Consider the following 14,997-nt stretch of genomic DNA (forward strand, 5'->3'; position numbering starts at 1 on the left):
AATGTTTATTTTTCAGAGAGAGACAGAGTGTGAGCGGGGGAGGGACAGAGAGAGGGAGACACAGAATCCGAAGCAGGCTCCAGGCTCCGAACTGTCAGCACAGAGCCCGACGCGGGGCTCGAACCCACAAACCGCGAGATCACGACCTGAGCGGAAGTCGGACACTTAACAGACTGAGCCACCCAGGCGCCCCTAAAGATTCTAAAGTGATCTTTACACACAATTTGGGGCTCGAACTTATAACCCCAATATCGGGAGTCACACACTCCGCCACTGAGCCAGCCAGGCGGTCCTTGAAAATTCTTTTTATGCTAATTCCCTAAATATTCCTATTTCTGATTTGTATTTCCCTTTATTCTCCAAAATATTCTTTTTAAAGATTTTTAGGGGTGCCTGGGTGGTGCAGTCGGTTGAGCGTCCGACTTCAGCCAGGTCACGATCTCGCGGTCGGTGAGTTCGAGCCCCGCGTCAGGCTCTGGGCTGATGGCTCGGAGCCTGGAGCCTGTTTCCGATTCTGTGTCTCCCTCTCTCTCTGCCCCTCCCCCGTTCATGCTCTGTCTCTCTCTGTCCCAAATAAATAAACGTTGAAAAAAAAAATTAAAAAAAACAAAAATAAAAAAAAAAGATTTTTATTTCTGAGTAATCTCTACACCCAATATGGAGCTCAAACTCACAACCTCAAGATCCACACCCTCCATCATCTGAGCCAGCTGGGTGCCCCCAAAATATTCTTATCTATACCCCTTGATGCACCTTTTGGAAATTTCTTAATCTGTCTCCTCTTTGTCCTGTTTTCTTTTCCAGTCTTTATTTTTGAAGTTGCATATAGGAAAACCCACTCAGTAAATTTTGGCAAAGGCATGGGGTCGTGGGACCATCACCAAAATCTGGATACGGAGGGAGTCCATCATTACTGCCTGCTTCAGGGAGTAATTCCTTCATGCACCTTGCTTCTCTGCAACCCGCTGTTTGTTTTTCCCCCAGATCCCCCCACCCCCCACCCGGCCCCTTGATGCTCATCCCCCAAAAACAAGCCCAACCGGAAGCAGCAGAACCAGTCGCACAATTACTTGGGACAGTGATTTCTACCTGCCGTACTCAGTACCTGCTTTGCACATAATAGGTGCTAACAGGTATCGGTTAGAGGCTCATGTGTCTTTCTTTTCTCTTGCACACACGCAGGTGCTCAAAAAGAACCCATCTGTCTTAAGGGCAACCATAAACAACCATCTGAAATACAAATTTAACAAGATAGAATATTACAGCCTATGTGGGCTTGTTTGAGAACGGGATCTTAAATTGAAAAAAGATTAAGCCTTTTAAAAACTTTCTTTTGTTTGATGGAGTCTATAAAATATCTATCTCCACCAATTTTGTCTCCTTACAGCGGGCAAGTATCGACTTTCTTGTCTTGTGTCTGTTATCGATCCACAGTCAGCGTGGATAAGCACCCTGCACGTGCTTTCCCTTTGTTCGCCTGTGCGGTGCCTGACAACTTACAGCAGGTGCATGGGGCCCTGTCCAGGGATGCTCCTGACTCTGTAGCTAGAGAGCAGATTTCTTTTTCTTTTTCTTTTTTTAATGTTTATTTATATTTGAGAGAGAGAGAGAGAGAGAGAGAGAGAGAGAGAGAGAGAGAGACTGTGCATGGGAGAGGGTCAGAGAGAGAGGAAGACACAGAATCGGAAGCAGGCTCCAAGCTCCCAGCTGTCAGCACAGAACCCGACATGAGGCTCGAACCCATGAACCGTGAGATCGTGACCCGAGCCGAAGTCAGACGCTTAACCGACTGAGCCACCCAGGCACCCTGAGCAGATTTCATTTTAAACTGCAGTAAATTCCTTGTAACTCATGGCCCCTAAAGAGACCCCCAAGCCAGTGAGGCTGAGATGTCAAATCTGATCATACAGCCACCATGCGTGGAGTGTGTTTGCTTTGCATGGTGGGGGACCAGGGAGAGCTGGAGCCCCCTGGGTGTGCACAGGAAGTACCTTTGCAGCCAGCTCGGAAGCCAAGGCAAAATCTTTTCATGTCATGCAAATGGAGTGATTCTTAGTGGTGCGTTTTTTTTTGATTTTTAAATTTTTTTTTTCAACGTTTATTTATTTTTGGGACAGAGAGAGACAGAGCATGAATGGGGGAGGGGCAGAGAGAGAGGGAGACACAGAATCTGAAACAGGCTCCAGGCTCCGAGCCATCAGCCCAGAGCCTGACGCGGGGCTCGAACTCACGGACCGCGAGATCGTGACCTGGCTGAAGTCGGACGCTTAACCCACTGCGCCACCCAGGCGCCCCTAATTTTTAAATATGTTTATTTATCTAGTTTTGAGAGAGAGAATGTGAATGGGGGAGGAGCAGAGGGAGAGAGAGAGAGAGACAGAGAGGGGTGGGGGGACAGAGAATCCCAAACCAGCTCAAGGCTCTGAGCTGTCAGCACAGAGCCTGATGCGGGGCTCGTTCGCGAACCATGAGACCGTGACCTGAGCTGAAGTTGGATGCTCAGCCGACCGAGCCACCCAGGCACCCGCCTGAAGACTCTTTATTTAAAAAAAAATTTTTAAAACATTTATTTTATTATTGAGAGACAGAGACAGAGCATGAGCTGGGCAGAGAGAGGAGGAGACACAGAATCAGAAGCAGCCTCCAGGCTCCGAGCTGTCAGCACAAGCCCGACGTGGGGCTCGAACTCACAGACTGTGAAATCATGACCCAAGCCGAAGTTGGACGTTTAACCAACTGAGCCCCCCGGGCACCCCCTGAAGACTCTTTAAATTCTCAGTCTTCATCCCGCTGCTTTGCCCCTCCCCCCATGTTCCTGGCCTGAAACAGTTACGACCATGACATCAGTCAGGTGGTGGTTTCTCTTGTTCTGTAACTCATCCTGCATCTTTTTCGTTGGCATTAGACAGAAACGGAATGCTTTTCTTCACCGTGTTTGTTTATTTGTATCGGTAAGGATCACCGAATGCCGTGAGCCAGAATTTGCTGCGATCCTAATTTGCTTGGGTGCCGGGGTCCTACCAGTTTTAGCCCCTGGCGCTCCTTCGTGCTGACTCTGTGCCCTAACACAGCCCCACGATCTTCCAGTGTCTTATGTTCTGACGTCACCAGGTGCTCTGGGCGCCCGAAGCGCATTTCCCCGCCTGGCCCTAGAGTCGGCTGTTTCTGCAAGGGGGCCCTGCTGTAGGTGCACACGTGGTGTGGGGCGACACTGCTCCTGTCCTGACCTGGGGGTGGCTGGACAGTCTCCATTTGCTGCTCTTTCTCCCCTCACGGTGAAAGCCAGGGGTTCACCTCCACGGGGAAAGCCCCCCAGGGCCAGGCCAGCCACACTGGGTTCCTCGAGTGTCCCCTTTTCGTCTTTGTCTCTCCCTCCCTGACCAGAGCAGACTCAGCTTCCGTATCGGAGGCTGTCCCCTTGTTTGCCCAATCCGCCCACACCTCTGGAGCACCACAGCTTTAATGCCCCCTGGACGGAACCTGCACCCCCCCAGCCCCTCCTGGGTGCCCCAGCCCCAATCTGGTGTGTTCTTCCTGCAGCCACTGATAAGCCAAGGAGCTGCCTCCCTTCCCCCCTTGGGTCTGCCTGAGACGGGGAGGGGAGGCTGCTGGCCCCAACATGCTCCTTCTGTCACCTGACACCCTGTGTTTTCTCCTCGGGGGACAATAAACCCAGTAATTTCAGGGTTTTTCATTTGGAGACTTAGGTCTTTAAAATTCTTTTTTTAAAGTTTATTTATTTTGAGAGAATGAGATTGGGAGTGAGGTAGGGGCAGAGAAAGAAGAGGAGAGAGAGAGAGAGAGAATCCCAAGCAGGCTTTGCACTGTCAGCACAGAAGCCGGGGTGGGGCTCGACCTCACGAACCATGAGACCATGACCTGAGCCAAAATCAAGCGTCGGACGCTCAACTGACTGTGCCATCTGGGCGCCCCAGGTCTTGTAAATTTAGAGCAGACTCAGGTTCTTACCGCTTGCTCTAAGCCTGGTGTCAGCTTGGTGCCGAACGTGCTATTTGCCCTCTGACTGCTGTGCTGGCCCGTCATTTCATGTTGTGTGTGTGGGGAAAAAAGCCATCACAGGGCAGCGTGGATCCAACCCAAGCTTGGCCTTGTCAAATTTAGAAACGCACTGAAGTTGAAGTCCTCATCCCCTTGTGCAGAAGGAGACTGAGGGACTGCATGTGAGAAAGGGGCCCCGTCGCCCAAAGTCGGGAATTGGAGCTCAGTTGTGGCAGACGCCAAAACCGTCCACCCGCGCTTCTGACTGGTACCGTCTCTCCGGTGTCTGGGGACGCATCACACCAATGGCCCTTGTTTCCAAGCTGCACCGATGGTGCGTGGCTCTGCGGTGGACTGAACAAAGGCCCTGAGCACGTCTGCATCCTAATCCCCGGAATCCCCGGACCTGCGGTTGTCCGCTGCACAGATCTTATGACGGGAAGGCTATCCTGGATTATCGGTGTGGAGCCGTGTACTGAGTAGTGTGCTCGTCAGAAGGACATGTGAAGGTCAGATGGATGGAAGGAGAGGCCTTGGTGGAGGCAGGGATTGGGGTGATGCGCTTTGAACACGGAGCACGGGGCCGTGAGCATGTAGGCGGCCACTAGAAGCTGAAAAAGGCAAGGAGTTCCTTCTCCCGTGGGGCCCATGGAAGGAACCAGCCCCGGGTTATCAGATGATAAGCCGCTGTTGCTTTCCATCCACGTTTGTGGTCATCTGTTCCGACAGAGATCGGGAATGAACAGACGCTCCTGTGAAATGGTAGACTCTTACCGTATGCACCGTGTGGCCTGCCAAGGGGCAGATCTGCCCAGACTCCTACGTCTGGAGAGGACTGGCCAGTGACTCTCCTGTTCCTTACCACGTAGGCTCTCCCCACGGTTTTATCTTCTGCTTCTTAAAACTGTTACTTTTGGGGAAATGAAAACAAAACGAAACCACAGCACAGTTTACATTTTGGTCCAACTTTGGACACCGTCCCTGCGCTGATGTCATCTGTTGGTTAGGACAATGCCGTCATTGTCTTGTGGAGTCGGTCGTCTTCCTGCATTTCCCCAGCGTCTCAGCTGAAGGCACCTCGCACTGCCCATCTCTGGGACACAGTCCATCAAATGGACACTTTAAATGCAGGTCAAGTTGGGGGTCTGAGACTACTTGGCGGTGGGGTGCACGTAGCCCCGTGGTCTGAGGGATTGATGGCACAATCAGTGTTGAGGTGACCCCGGGCTGCCGTAAGTGCTCAGACCCTGCAGCCCTTCTAAATGAAGAAAACCTCAGTCCTCAGATGAAGAATCTGCAAACTGTTGAACATACTGTTCTTTGCGAACAGAGAGCAGAAATGCCGTAGGCTTTCAATCCATACTTCTGCTAAATTATAAATTGTTTCTGCACTGGATAGTGTCCTTGAGATTTCTACCTTCTCCCCCTAGTTTTATTGACATACAATATCGTATTAGTTTAGGGTGTATGACATGATGATTTGATGTATGTGTATGTGATGCTGATGGCTGTTGGAAGTTATCATGCATCATGTCATATAGTCATTTTTCTTTCTTTAATGTTTATTGTTGATTTTGAGAGAGAGAGTGGTCAGGGGAGGGGCAGAGAGAGAGGGAGACAGAGAATCCCAAGCAGGCTCCACACTGTCAGCACAAAGTCCGATGTGGGGCTCGATCTCAATGAACCCTGAGATCATGATCTAAACTGGAATCAAGAGTCAGACGCTTAAACAACGGAGCCACCCAGGGGCCCCTCACATGGTTATTTTTCTTATGGAAAGAACTTCTATAATCTACTCTCTTTGCAACTTTCAGATACAAAGCCCAGTCTCATTAACTGGAGTCGTAATGTTACAGATCACATCCCCAGGACTTACTTATCTTTTAAGTGGAAGTTTGTATCTTTTGACCCCTTGTGCCCGTTTTGCACCACCCCCCCCCGCCGCCCCACTCTCCCCTGGCAACCACCAATCTGGTTTTTTTTAAATGTTCTATGTATGAGTGAGATCACAGGGTTTTTGCCTTTCTCTGTCCAACTTATCTCACTTAGCATAATGTCCCCAGTGTTGTGGCAAAAGGCAGGATTTCCTTCCCTTTTGTGGCTGAGTCATACTTCATTGCGTGTATATATCCCACACCGTCTTTATCCCCCTTCATCTACGGCTGTTTCCGTGTCTCAGCTCCCGTACGTGATGCTACGGTGACCACGAGAAGCAGGTGTCTCTTCAACGTAGTGTTTTCTTTTTCCTTCGGATAAACTACCCAGAAGTGGGATTGCTGGGTCGTAGGGTAGTTCTACCTTTAACCTTTTGAGGACCCTCCATGCTGCTGTCCACAGTGGCCGCACCCGTTTGCATTCTCACTGGCTGTGCGCGAGGGATTCCCTTCTTCCACATCCTCATCAGCACCTGTCACTCCTTGTCATTTGGATTCTAGCCGACAGGTGTGAGGTGACACCGCATCGTGGTTTTGATTTGCATTTCCCTGGTGCCGAGTGAGGCAGAGCATCTCCTCACGCGCCTGTTGGCCGTCCGCCCGTGTTTTCGTTGCACAGCTGGTATTTTTGCTGTTGAGCGGAATGTCCTCATCTGTTTCGCTCCTGTTCCGGTCACGCGATGACCTCAGGTGAAGGTTGGTAAGAGTAGTTTGACCCGTCTTCGTCCGACTTCCCTTTGCCTCGGGAAGCCGGAGCTCGTTCCCGTGAAATTCTGAACTTGTGATACAGAAAACCACTTTCCAGGCCTGTCCTTTGGAAGAGGCCGCTGTGCGTCTGTGTGGTTCGCATGCAGTGGCCCGTGGCCTGGTCTCGTTGCGAGGATGGAGAAGACGCCGTCGGAGCGGGAAGAGGTGCTCGTGGCGGCCTTCCGCAGACGCCCGGGGGCTGCACTCTCCCTAGACTTCGGGAAGCATGGCCGGATGTGAGACGCCTCGTCTCCGCTCTGCCACCTTCCTGCGAGGCGGCCCGTGGTTTGTGCTCTGTCTCGTGAAGGGATGTTTCCGTGTGTGGAACGGACTCTCCCAGGCTTGTGTGTAATGAGACTTTGTGGTCGCGTGCTGCGTCCTCGTCCTTGACCGCCTGAGACCCGGCGTAGGCTTCCCTGTTCCACTCCTTTAGGAAAACGTGTCAAGTTCGGCCTCCAGCTACAAATACTGACGGAAGGTTGTGTTAGGGACTGTGTGGGTCAGATAATAAAGCAAGGGTGCAGACCACGACGTGGCACTTCCGTCGCCCACATCCGTGGGGCAGGGGTTCCCCGCCTGGGTCACGTTCCGTCCCAGGTGCCGTGTTTCCCTGAGACCCTCGACCAGGGTGGCTGCAGGACCACGGGCTCACGGCTTCCATTTGGCACCGGACTTGCAGCCCAGAATAACCAGGATGGCAGCCGCCATCGGGAACTCAGACTTTTGAAAAAGTCAATCACCGTCATACTGCTGTTCAAAATTTGACCTTTATTTGGGCCTTTCCGCTCACTGGGCTACCTTGGTGTTTTTCCTGCTGCCAGGTGTCCCCGGGTGGTGTGGCTGCAGTCAGGGCACGCCGACACCAGGTGGCGCTCATAGCATCCTTACTGTCTTGGCCTTGTCTTTCCCTTTCCGCAGGCGAGGCTGGAGAATCCCCTCCGTGTCCCCGGTACTTAGTGTTGTGCTGTAATCGACAGCATCCCCCAGTGACCCCTGAGAGCCCGGACAGCAAGACCTCTGCCCTTACTGTCTCTTTCCCTCCCACGCATGCTTGTGCGCGCACACACACACACTGTCTTGTTATGAAAAGGGGAAGGGAGGGGAAGTTTAAAAAGATAGATGGAGATTATTACCAAGGTGTTATCAAGATATGCTTTATATAATTCACAATTACTTTTGAACATTGAATGAAAATTCCATTTAGAATAAGATACAGAGGAAAGTTTCTTCTCAGTGAATAATTCTTGACTTGTACCGCTTCCACTGTTTTATTTTTTTTTTTTAAGAATTCCTTTTTTAAGGGGTGCCTGGGTGGCTCAGTCGGTTAAACACCCGACTTCGTCTCAGGTCATGATCTCGCCATTCGTGGGTTTGAGCTCCGCGTCCCGCTCTGTGCTGACGGCTCAGAGCCTGGATCCTGCTTCGGATTCTGTGTCTCCCTCTCTCTCTGCCTCTCTGCCCCTTCCCTTGCTCGTGCTCTGTCTCTCTTTCTCTCTCAAAAATAAATACACATTAAAGAAATTTTTAAAAAAGAATTCCCTTTTTAAAAAATATCTATTTATTTTATTCCTTTTTTAAAATTTTATTTAAATGTTTATTTATTTTTGAGACACAGACACAGAGCATGAACAGGGGAGGGGCAGAGAAAGAGGGAGACCCAGAATCCCAAGCAGGCTCCAGGTTCCAAGCTGTCAGCACACAGCCCGACAGGGGGTTTGAACCCAAAAACTGAGATCATGACTTGAGCCGAAGTTGGATGCTTCACTGACTGAGCCACCCAGGCACCCCATAAAAATATTTATTTATTTTTGAGAGAAAGAGATAGAGGAGGGGAGGGGCAGAGAGAGAGGGAGAGAGAATCCCAAGGAGGCTCCAGGCTGTCAGCACAGAACCCAATGTGGGGCTTGATCCCATGACCCTGGGATCACAACCTGAACCGAAATCACGAGTTGGACACTCAACCGACCAAGACACCCAGGTGCCCCTATTTCTACTGTTTTTAATTTCGTTCTCTATAAACGCCCTGGATGAATGTGTATCTTTCTGAATGCGCTGGGTGAAGGCTTAACTCGTCAGTCCTCGGTGCGTTCCTCATTAGTGGGGCTAACAGTACTGGTCTCACTGGGTTGGGCTGAGAATGAATTGAAGTGACACCTCAGGGACGTGCCACACGGTACTTCTCGTCCTCCCCCTGCCTGGCCTCTCCTAGGACCAGACGTGGGAGCTTCCGTTGGGCATTTTCCTTCCGCCATGCAGCAATGCGTTCACTGCTTGCAACCTCTCTGTTACACGTCTTATTGTTACCGTTTATCGTGAGGGGAAAGTAAGAGCGGCAAACAGTTTCCCGAAGTGACGCACTGGCACAGCATTGTTACTAATTGTTAGTTACTATTATTCCTGGTGGTGGTGATGCAGGTGATACGCGAGGGGTCGTGAGGTTTGCTTCTTTTCCTCGGGGTCTTCCTGGAATCCGCAAGGGGTCATCTTACGATTCAGAGTCCCCGCGTAGGATCCAGTGAAACCTCGTGGCCCTTCACCGGGGCGGGACTTGGATTCTCTCAGCGGGATTCTGTGTCAAACTAATGAACCACACGCAGAGAAATGATGCGTCTCTGCCCTCCCGCAGGCTTCTTGCTTTCTTCTCTTCTCTGATGCCCTCTCCCCGTCTTCCCTGCGGGCTGGAGGGTCCCCCAAACACCCAGAGATAGTACCTTTGTACTTACTCCCTTAAATAAGCAATCAGAGGTTGCACTGTTTACGGAAACGCCAAGTGCGGTTCGCGCAAATGACTGGAAGCCGTCATCCACCGAATTTCAGCTGCTCGTCAGTGCCACCCCTGCTCCCGAGACCGTGCGGCCGACACGGCGGGCCCTGAGTCCCATGCCCGCTGGCCTGACGTGTCGTGGGGAGCGTCGTCCTCAAACCCTGAGCTCCAGCCTTTCCCGCGGTGCTGGTGGCACAGGGCGTTCATGCACGAGCCAGCCGCCGGTCCCACGCACCTGCCGATGTATGTTAGGGACACCCCCTCACCTCTCCGTGGAACCTGCCAGACCTCCAGGTGCCTCTAGGGCTCGGACGGCTTCTCACCTCTCGTGGTGGTTTGGGACCCCGTCGTTGGATCTGAACTCACTGAAACTGGATTTTGCTTCCAGCATGAACTGAATAGAGACCTCAAACCGTTACTTAAACACGCCGCTCCCAGGGATGTGGCACTCCCGTGGAAACGCCACGTCCAGTGGGGGCTCTTACCAGTGTGTCTCACCCATGCCAAATAAGCTGTGTCACGAGTTTCTCCGTTCAGTCTCTGAACTTTTTTTTTAAGTTTATTTATTTTGAGAGAGAGAGAGAGAGAGAGAGAGCACAAATGGGGGAGGAGCAGAGAGCAAGGGTGAGAGAGAATTCTAAGCAGGGTTCGTGTTGTCAGCTCAGAGCCTGATGTGGGGCTTGAACCCACAAACTGTGAGACTCTGACCTGAGCCTAGATCAAGAGTCAGATGCTTAACCGACTGAGCCCCCCCAAGCGCCCCCATCTCTGAACTTCTAAGACTCTGGTGTAGCCAGCCACAACTCCCCGTTGCATTGGACACTGTATCGTGGGCGCCTCCTTTGCCCTGCCTGCTTCTTGCTTGGATTGACCCCACCATGCCCGTAAATGCCCTGAGGTCCACGGTCAGGTTTCCCTCACCTTGTATCCCCGGAGCAGCCTTACAACCAGCTTGCGGACAACCGGGCGGCCTTACCGCCAGGCCAGTGACGGGAAAAGCTCATGAGATAACGGCGTGTGGTGTCTGTTGTCATAATGACCTCGCTGGGGGACTGAGGCTAAAGGCCAGGAGTGCATTGTGAAAATGGGTAGGAGATAATAAGAAGGTCTTTTTTAATTTTCGTAAAGGTGTTCCTGACGCTGCTGCAAGGTTCCAAAAAGCAATCGGACGCTGCTCTGGGAGTCGGCGTTGAGCCGCGGGACCACGGGCCTCCAGAGCACTGTAAGTACCCGACACGTCTCTGCATTTCTGCTGAGGGGATGACGTCTGCATCCTTCACCCAGAGCCGCTCGGCGCAAAGCTGGGACATGAAGGGACTGAAGGCAGCCGGGGCGGTAACTGGGGACACAGGTCACGGCCCAGGGAGCAAGGCTGAAGGTCTTGTCCTGACTGGTATAAAGTGAGCGCGTGCTTGGAGAGCAGCTTTATCTCTCCTTCAGATCGGGACTTACCGTAGAAGAGGTTTCTTCTTGTGTAAAATCAGGGTAAGGAGGACCGTCATCCGTCATCTGGTGTCCTCCGCGTCACATACAACGTGACTCAGCCTGTGTTCTCTGTGTGCCTGTGACGCGCGGGCTCCGTGCCAGGAGCATCCAGACGGGAGCTCTGCCTTCCTGGGGCTTCTGTCCCTGCGGGACCTCAGTGTGGACGGGAGCTCTGCCTTCCCGGGGCCTCTGTCCCTGCGGGACCTCAGTGTGGACCTAGGTGCCAAGTGCTGACATCTACTCGCGCGGGCATGGGGGCCGGGACAGACGCCAGGTGTGGTTTCCAGGGTGTGGCTGTCGCTGCCTGTTTAGGAACAATGGCACACTGCGAGTGCTGAGCTGGGCCCTGGAGGTGGGCGGGCTGGTGGGTGGACAGGGGGACAAAGTGCCAGCTGCCCCCTTCCTGCAGATCTGGCGTAACCAGCCTCAAAAAACCTGTTTTGGGGATGCATGGGGGGGCTCAGTCACATAAGCATCTGACTCTTGATTTCAACTCAGGTCATGATGTCACAGTTTGTGAGTTCGAACCTGGCATCAGGCTCTGCACTGACAGCACAGAGCCTGCTTGGGTTTCTCTCTCTTTCTTTCTCTCTCTTTCTGCTCCTCCCCTGCTCTCTTGCATGCTCTCTCTCTCTCAAAATAAATACGTATTTTTAATGACCTGTTTTAGGCATTGTAATTGGTTTGCAGTGGTTTCTCATAGTGGTTTTAATTTGCTTGTCCCTAATGATTCAGTGGGTTGGGCGTATCTGACGTAAGCAGTTGTTCCGAGATATAATTCACATACCACACCATTTGCCACTTAACGTGTACCGTTCAGCAGTTCTTAGTGTATTTGGAGTTGGGCATCCGTCCCCACTGTCGGCTGTGGGACAATTTCCTTTATCCTGAAAAGAAAATGTGCCTCAACTTAGCTGTTCCTTCCCGTTGCCCTGGGAACTTGTTACCTGCTGTCTGTTTCTGTACATGTGCTTATTCTGGGCATTTCATACAAATGTTATCATGTAATATGTGGTCTTTTTTGACTGCCTTTTTCTTCTTTTTTTAAGTTGATTTATTTTGAGAGAGAGAGTGTAAGAGAGCAAGCAGGGGAGGGGCAGAGAGAGAAGGAGAGAGAGAGAGACAGAGAGAGAGAGAATCCCGAGCAGGCTCTGCACTGTCAGAGCAGACCCTGATGCAAGCCTCGAACTCACGAACTGTGACATCATGACCAGAGCTGAAATCAAGAATTGGACGCTTAAGCGACTGACCCCCCCCTCCCCAGGCGCCCCTTGACTGGCTTTTTCACTTAGCATCATGTTCCCAACAAGGGTCATCCACGTGGCAATGGGTGTCAATGCTTCATTTTCTTTGATGGTCGGATGCCCTTCCTCTGTATGGATACACCACATTTTGTCCATTAGCTATTGGTCATTTGGATTGCTTCCAGTGTTTGGCTGTTAAGAATACGCCATCACGAACATTTGTGTGCAATGTTTTTACGGGCATGTATTTTCTCCTGGGCACATGCCGGGGAGTGGAATTGCTGGATTGCACGTTTAGCTGTATGACGGACTGACCGTCACGCTGTTACCTAAAGGCACGCTGTTGACGTTCCCCCAAGCAGGACAGGGGGATCCAGTTTCTCCCACTTGCCCACTGGCCACTTGTGACTGCCCGTGGTGTGGACCCCAGACAACTCGGGGGGCTGGCGGGGGCGCTCGCTCGTGGTGGTTTTGATTTGTATTCTCCTGACGGCGGACGACGTGGAGTCTCTCTTTGTCAGCTTATCGGTGTTTGCACATCGTTTTGGAGAAATGTCTGTTCAGATCTTTTGCCCATTTAAAAAATTGGGCTAATTTTATTTCTGGAGTTGTAAGTCTTTTATCGTGGAATTGTGAGAAGTGGGATGTTAACCCTGGGGTTTTCATGGATGCCTTTTATGCAGTCGTGGAAATTTCTATTTCTGGTTTGATGAGAGGTTTTCGTCATGAACGGGTGGGGGGATATTGCCAAATGCTTTTTCTGCATCTACTGAGATGATCATGTGTATTTTTTGCCCTTTATTTATTGATGTGATATATTACACGAATTGAGTTTTAGGTGTTAAAGCAGCATTTCATTGACCAACTCAGATAAATTCCACTTGGTTTCATGATATGTAATTCTTTTAATAGATTGCTGGGTTTGATTTGTTAGTATTTGTTGGGGCTTTTGAGTCTATAATGGTCTGCAGTTCTGTTTTGTTTTTCTCTTGATGTCTTTGTCTGGTGTTGCCATTGTGGTATTTATTACTCACCTCACAGTATGAGCTGGGAAGTACTTCCTCTTCTTGTATTTTTTTGGAAGTATTTGTGAAGAATTCATTCTTTAATACATGTCTGGTCGAATTCACCAGTGAAACCATCTGGGTCTGAATTTTCCTTGCAGGTAGTTTTTAAAGAAACTAATATTTTGGTTTCTTTACTTGTTATACGTCTGTTCATATTATTTATCTCTTCCTGAGTCAGTTTCGATGTTTTGTGTCTTCCTCGGCACACGTCTGTTTCATGTGAGTTACCTGGTTTATTGGTGAATGATCCCTTTTATTTAGGTGGGGTTGGTAGTAACCAGAATCTTGCATTTCTGAGTCTAAAAATTTATACTTCCTCTTTTTTGGGGGGGGGGTTAATTTAGCTAACGTGTTGTCAATTTTGTTAATCCCACAGAAACAGCTTTTATTTTCAGTGATACTCTGTTCATTCTCCATTTCCATTTCATGAATTTCAGCTCTGATTTTTATTATTTCCTTCCTTTGACTTGCATTAGATGTGGTTTGCTCTTTTTCTCCTGATTTGAGATCTTTCTTCTTTTATACTCACATTTACAGCTGTGAATGCCCCTTTGCATGCTGCTTCCGTGGGTCCCCCAATCTGCGGATCTTGTGTCTTCACTTTTATTTATCTACCAGTATTTACGAACTTTTCCTTTGATTTCTTCTTTGGCACACTGGTTATTTAAGATTATGCTTTAAAAATTTTTTTTGTTTGTTTATTAATGACAGAGAGAGACAGAGACAGGGCGGTAGTGGGGGAGGGACAGAGAGAGAGGGAGACACAATCCGAAGCAGGCTCCGGGCTCTGAGCTGTCAGCACAGAGCCCGACGCAGGGCTCGAACCCACAAGTTGTGAGATCATGACCTGAGCCAAAGTTGGATGCTTAACTACCTGAGCCCCCCAGGCGCCTCTACTATTATTTTAAAAATATTTAAGTGATTGCTACGCCCAGTGTGGGGCTTGAACTCACGACCCCGCGATCAAGAGTCGCAAGCTCTTTCTTCCAACTGAGCCAGCCAGATGGCTCCAAGATTATGTTTTCAAATTTCCACATATTTGTGAGTTTCCCAGATTTCTTTTTGTTACTACAGTCCCATATCATTCTACTCTGACCAGAGGAAAATGTTTTGTATGATTTTATACCTTTTTAACTTACTAAGGCTTGTTTATGGGCTGGAATACGGTCCACCCTCAGAGTGCTCCTTGTGCACGTGAGAGGAGTATGTATCTGTCGTGACGGTGGTATGTTCCGTAGATGCCCTTCTGTCTGCCTTGTCTACACAGCTGTTCAAGTGTGCGATATCCTCCTTGATGTTCTGGTAGCTCATTCTATCCAGTAGTGACATTGGAGTGTTGTTGTTTCCAGCTCGTTGCCCGATTGTCTCTTCCTCCCACGGCTTCTGTCAGCTTTTGTGTCACGCGTGTTAGCCTCTTTAGTTGCATAAATCATACTTTTTGTCTCTTCCTGAACCTTTCGTCCGTGCTGACAACATATCTGATGAGCTACTTTCTCGGGAACTTTGTGGAACTTCCTTGGATTCCAGTAGTATTCCTCATCAGACCCAATCCAGATCTTTTTGTGAGATAATTTCTTCTCTATTTTCGGTTCTGCAGAGATGGTGGGGGGCACAGGGAACGGCACCACGAAGCTCCCTCGGAGCCCTCTGGTTTGGTTGAGTCGGTCTCTGAGACACAGTCTTAATTCTTACTTTTTATTTTTATTTTTTTCACCTAAAAAGTTTATTAGCAGAGGAGAACACCAAATGATTGATGA

General features: G+C 50.1%; 1 protein-coding gene across 1 annotated transcript in view; it reads left to right on the forward strand.

Annotated features, from left to right (window-relative positions):
- The window catches only part of ABCA13 (ATP binding cassette subfamily A member 13), a 396,806-nt gene that overhangs the window by 207,435 nt on the left and 174,374 nt on the right, over positions 1–14,997 (forward strand). Inside the window, exon 42 of the mRNA XM_045052108.1 lies at positions 10,573–10,666. Within this exon, the coding sequence (XP_044908043.1) occupies positions 10,573–10,666 (94 nt within the window). The remainder of the gene's footprint in view (positions 1–10,572; positions 10,667–14,997) is intronic.

This window comes from Felis catus, chromosome A2 (genome assembly GCF_018350175.1).
Source record: "Felis catus isolate Fca126 chromosome A2, F.catus_Fca126_mat1.0, whole genome shotgun sequence".
Classification (NCBI taxonomy): domain Eukaryota; kingdom Metazoa; phylum Chordata; class Mammalia; order Carnivora; family Felidae; genus Felis; species Felis catus.